The 5930-nt window shown below is 44.1% G+C and overlaps 1 protein-coding gene across 1 annotated transcript in view; it reads right to left on the bottom strand.

The window, feature by feature from the left end:
• Positions 1-2897: 2897 nt before the first annotated feature.
• Positions 2898-5930, bottom strand: part of TPRG1L (tumor protein p63 regulated 1-like) — an 8083-nt gene continuing 5050 nt past the window's right edge. The window contains exons 3-5 of the mRNA XM_009889683.1: positions 4599-4836; positions 3851-4004; positions 2898-3117 (exon numbers count right to left, since the gene is read on the bottom strand). Of these exons, the coding sequence (XP_009887985.1) occupies positions 2923-3117; positions 3851-4004; positions 4599-4836 (587 nt within the window). The 3' untranslated portion in view covers positions 2898-2922. The remainder of the gene's footprint in view (positions 3118-3850; positions 4005-4598; positions 4837-5930) is intronic.

The raw sequence follows: 5930 nt of genomic DNA, 5'->3' as shown, positions 1-5930 counted from the left end.
ACACCTATAATATTTTCGGGTATTCGGACAACAGCTAAACTACAACAAAACAGTAATGCAGAAAAACGCGCGTGCTGAACCTGATGTGGAAAGAGAGAAGAATAGTTGTGAACCTGAGTAAGTCAGCCTGCGCGATGAGAAGTTCTATGGCTGGCAGTGAATGATACAAGGCCATTAGGTAGATCACATAAAAGCCTTTCTGAATATTAAACAGAAAAGAAATTGCAAAGATTCAGCTTTTTCCTTTCTACACAAGGAGTGGCAATATCACCAGGGCATACAGCTCTGCACGGGGAACAATCTCGTGGCATCTATTTGCATTAAAATGATGAGCCTACAAAATCTGTGCTTGTGTATGGAGCGCAAATTAACTGTAGGTTTGGGGACAGAGTCAGTACCACAGCTTATCTGCACCGCTGCGTCAGAGAACAGCTTGGCTCTGCTGCAGCAGGAACAAAACTCAACACCTTGTTAAGGCTTCCGGGGTAGGGAGGGTATTTTTTGCAGTGTGTGTGACTTGTTCCAGCTCCCTCTTCCCAAAGTAAGAGGACGGACTGTCAGCTTCTTGCTGACAAACTCTGATCTGTTTCTGCAGGTGACTTCCAGATCGTCTCTCTCTCCTGGCGTTCTAGCGGAGACTCCATGGCGCTTCTGAGTAAGGACAACTTCTGTGTGTGTTACTTAGAAAGAGAAGAGGTAAAATAACAATCACTTGCATTAAAAATGCTCGCAAGTTTGAGGAAGAATGAGGAATGGGGTCAAACCCTGTTGCCCAGGCTGAAGGTTTTGTATTTATAAATTATTTATTTGAAGGAGCGTACCCAAACTCCAATGTGTAAAGTACTGTGGTTGTGTTTGATTGAAGTGACGTAGCAACTAAAGCGTAGAGAATGAAGTCTCGATTTTGAGGAAACTTCAGTATTGATGTAGCTCAGCTTTCTCTTGAACTTTTGTCAACGATGAAACCTTATTTTCTAAAATTGTAGCTGTGTGTATATAATGTATAGCTATTATTTAAATTTTATAATTTCCAATAAATATTTTGATAACTTACAAACTTGGTATGACTCTAACTATAAACCTGCATTTCTCCATTCTGAAGTCTGTTTCTGTGATTCTGTGGCTCTTTATCCCAGCGCAAGGAAACAGTTATTTGCACACACCAGTGTACAGCTTATATCTGCTCTTGTAAGACAACAGACTTTCCCGGTGTATTAGAATTAAGTAGTGTAGCAGAAGTAGATAAATCAATAAGACACTTCCCAGCAAATCAATTACTGCTAAAGCAAAACAAGTTCTTTGTTCAGAAATCAAATTAAGTCACCTGTAATAATTTTGCTTTTCCAGACTAAAATGTTAACAGGTGACAGTGACCGTGCCTGGTCTCCCGTATCTCCTTATCATACTGAATCTCTACAAGAAGGATCGTTAACTGAGACTTTGGAATGATACATTACAGGCAACTGAAACGGGCGCTGTTGACCCAACTATCTGGTGCCACATCGGAGTGGACGGCTCAGCAGGGAAGAGCAGTTGGGCAATACTTTATCCTTAACCTGAGCAGCCAGCCACTGTTTTCTCCCAAGGAAGGGAGCCCGTTGTTTAGGAATTTATTGGCTCTTTTTTACTTTTGCCACTTAATTTCACAGCCTCAGTCTCCACAAAATGAAGAATGAAGAACAAACGGAGTTGAAATTTAACTTTACTGTTAAGATTAATGAAAATTAAATAGATATCTTAGAAAATGCACTGAGGGGCATGCAACTTGTTGCATTCCATCACCACTTCAGTTTTACATGTTTCATAAACACACATCTACTTTAAGTTCAAAAAAACACCACTGCAGCACAGCATTTATTCAGCATTGTTCTGATAAAATGGCCTGTATAGAAGGTCAGACACCATGAAAAAGCTCGTTAGAGCAGCCTCCTGAGCAACTCCAGTTGCAGTCTCTTACGCTGCTTCTGAATTTCGTTACTTGACATTTGTATGAGGTTAACTGCAAGAACGTATGAATCAAGATTGATGTACAGTGCTTAAAGTCTTATCTGTCTCTATTACAAAGTCCTGCACTGCTGCGGCCCCCAATTAGAGTAGATTTAAGAAAAATTGCTAAGAATATAAATCTAATCAAAATAGAATTCCTTTTCAGTTTTATAAATAACAGTTTGGAAGGCAAATGTGTTTGTGAGGCTTTTGGCAATATTCTCTCAAAAGAGTCTTTATTCTATGGCTGCAGCACGAAAACACACGTAACAAATGAGGAAGTTGGGCTCCGTTCTTGGGGGGAGGTATTTTTACAAAAAGCTAACAAACACACATTCAGCCATATACTTCGCTTTATAGAGTAATAGTTGCCGTACACCGCTTCTGAGCAGACGTAAAATCTGCTGACTCTGTTTTGCTAAAGAATGACTGACGTGGCTTTCAAAATTCTTAACGGGCATCAATCAAAACGCGAAGATTACTGTAATTGTGAACACTAGCACTTCTTTGAACAATACAAATCAATCCCAAGCACACTACGTGATTTGACACCATATACAACTGTAATGCGACATGAACGTTCTACTCTATCTTGGATATTTGCGCGGAGTGTTCGTAGCAGACACCAATCGCACTTAATTAACAGGGAAGAACACAGTTAGAAATGGCACATACCGCTGCTCGCTAGCCCTGTAGAACCAGTAGGAACTGTAAATTAGATACAAAATGCAAGAATGACACTACCTTGCCTCTGCTTCGGATTAATCTGACCTGACCGTAACGACCAGGGCCTCCCGTGAACTGTTAGATCTGCAGCCCCGCTTCCTTCCCCTCACTGCTCCACTGCCATTACCGGGCATTCCGCCACGCAGTGCGCCCTCCCCGGGAGACCCCCAGCAAATCGCTTTCTCTTGAAAAGGTTAAATGCAACAAAATTTAAAATCCGATTTTGCCTCTTGTCATGGAGTAGCCAAGCTTGGCCTCGTTGTTGATGAAGGACATCAGTCCCAGGTAGGTCTCGATCAGGAGAGGACGCTCCAGCACCAGCACGCCGTTAGCCCTTCCTGGCAACGGACACTCCTTGTGGGCTTTCTTCACAGCTTGAATTAGCTGAGTTTTAAAGTTTTCCAACTGAAAGAAAAAAAAAAAAACCACCAACCTTGATGTTTTTCCATTGTTTTAAAAGTTGTCAGGTTAAGAGCTGCTGCTGCTGAATAGTGAAGGACTAACAGTGCAGCTGTAGTTGGGGATCTCCTGTGCTGTGAGAAACTTCCCACTCTGACACTGAACCTTAATGGTACAGGTAGTTCATACCAGGACACGTGGGCTCCGCGCGTAAAGACTTAAAATCACTAATGCTTTTTATTTCTGACTGTAGTTCTCCTGCCCGTACCATTGGTGTGTTGAACTTAAATTAATGCAGTGTTCTATTTTGAAGGAACCTTTCAGAGGAAAGCAACTATTGCAAGAAAAACTGAGCGCCACCCACGCGAAGGTTTACAGTGAGCAATTAACCGGTTTGTTTAACCAGCTGGCAGGCCTGGATGAAAAGGCAGGTAAGCAAGAGCAGGAGTAGCACCGAGATCCATTTTCGTTTGGGTTTTACAGGACTCTGCGCTTTTGGAAGTTTCAGCTTCCTTCTCCCATAAACCCGTCATGGGGAGCTGCCCAAACCGGCCCGTTGGGCCGCCCTGCGACTCAGCGTTTGGAGAATGGGGAAACGCAGCTTGCCGCTCCAAGTTCTGTCTCTTTGATCTAACTGCTTCGATTTGACTTAACTGCTGTATCTTTTTGAAATAATCTAAGTGGTATCCAGCCTATGAGATCAACACGGCATCTAGAATAGGAGAGGCGACTTCCTTACCAGGCAGAGGGACGCGATCTTCTCATCAGCATCTGCCATGGGGTGTTCGGTGAAGGTGACGTATGGGATGTTTGTGGACCACGGGTTCCATCTGTTTATGAAGGAGGCACGACTTTGCTTGTCCCACTGAATTCGAATACCAAAACCTTCTCGTCTGATATTGGAGACAGCAGATTTAACGTGGTAAGGCTTTCGAGTCTTTGAGGTGAGTTTAATTAGAAATGTACCATCTGAAAAAGACCTACTTAAAACTGGAAGCTGAAATATAAGTTCGACAGGAAGTTTTTCCTCTAGAACAGTAACAGAAGAATTCAGCCCCAGAACAAGGCAAAGGTACGTTCTTTTCAGCGGAGTGTAAAAAGGTTAGGCTCATTAGCCACCTCGGCCACAACTGTAGTGACAGTCTGCGTTTACGTATGACCTGATGGTTACAGGTGGCGTTCCAGTAAGGCTAAGGTGCTGCCACCGCGTTACATAATGGCCACGAACTTCTGCTCCCAAATCTATTCATCTTACCATGAACGTCCTCGAGCAACTCCCTTTTAAGGTAACTCCTAACTGTTCCAGCAAAGCAGCAGCTGCTCTGAGGTGGGGTCTAATGAGGTTCCGGTAATTGTTTACAAAGTCACAAGAGCAAAAGGGGGAATCCTCAAACTTGTCCAATGGTCAGCGACGAAGGCTGACAGCCCCAACTATTATAACAATACAAGAACTACAACAACACGACAGTATTACGGTGTCAACTTACTTGTTCAGAGACTTGGGTGGGAACTCAAACTCTCCTACAGAGATGGTATCAACGGCGCTCAGGGCTATCCTCGTGACATGCTGGCACTGCAGGCTGATGAAGTTGTATTTGCAGACCAGGAGGGACCAATCCGTGATAAGAACGAGACGCTCCTTCTCGTTGTTCCAGTGATCGATCCTGGTAAGACAACGCCACTGAGCTCTAGCAATTTTGGTAGCTGGCCAGAAACCCTTCACAGCTTGATGGATACAAGAGTCGCTAAGGAGAACAAATCTGAAGTCTTAGTAACAGTGTGTTTTCCATTTCGGCCTTTGCTTTGAATCAGCAGGTCTGGTAAGAGGTTAAATGTCCCAACATGGATAATATTAAGAAAATCAGAGTAAGTCTGAAGACCCTGAGAGAGCTCTAGAGCTGTCTCCTGTTATTTGAGACCAAATGCTACTTACTGGGGTAGATGAGTCTCCAGCAACTCTTCCCGTAAGTGTTTAATACTGTGCTGTTGGCGTGTTGCCGCATTTAATAAATTATTAATTGCATTTGTGCGTGTTCAGGGGAGAGAAATAGTTTTCTTGTAGTCTGACTTAGTATTTTCCTCTGTAAGAACAGTCTGTACATAAAAACACTAGTTGGTTTCTTCAAATTTCGTGAATAAAAGATCTTACCTTTCCCTGAGTGTTTTGCCAGACTACATTGTTGAACCATCACAGCTGTAATAGTGTTTCATCCTTAGGGCAACCTCAAAGCAGTCATATTTTCACTCTAAGGGTAACGAGCTCAGCTTTTAAACGAGCGCCTTTGGTATCTGCTACAGCTTATTTTTAGTGTCACTGATTTAATTGCCTTTCCTAACAAAAATTTAAAATTGTCTATAGTTTCGACATGAACACTGACGTAAAGCTGATGAGGCCGAAGCCACCCTCGCTGTGTAAAGGTAAGTGTGAACAGCGGGACCAGGCCATGGGCCGGCGTGTCTCCCCCAACCGTGAACCCTTCTCTGCCGGTTCCACTTGTGCCGCGGTGACGGGACCGAACTTGCCCCAGGAGCGCTCGGGGCTGGCAAGTGCGGCCGAGCACTGTGCTGAAGAAGCGGGTGTACTCCCCCTCGTGTTCTGCTCCTGTGCCCTGGTCCGGACACGTGCCAAAATGGGAGCTGAGAGTTTGCACCAGTGAGTTACCGGGCGAAGGGTCAGTACACGGGCACGGCTTGCGATGGAGGAGTTTAGCAAAGCCGCGTTGGTGGGTTTAGTGTATGCACAAATTCTGTCTCGCACCGGGTTTTGTAAGGAGTTGACTGAGGAGTTGAGGTTATGGAGAGCCAGCGCTGCGCTCCCG

Source organism: Charadrius vociferus, unplaced genomic scaffold (genome assembly GCF_000708025.1).
Source record: "Charadrius vociferus isolate BGI_N301 unplaced genomic scaffold, ASM70802v2 scaffold477, whole genome shotgun sequence".
Lineage (NCBI taxonomy): Eukaryota > Metazoa > Chordata > Aves > Charadriiformes > Charadriidae > Charadrius > Charadrius vociferus.
Note: the sequence above shows the minus strand (reverse complement) of the source record. Positions and strands in the feature narration are given on the sequence as shown.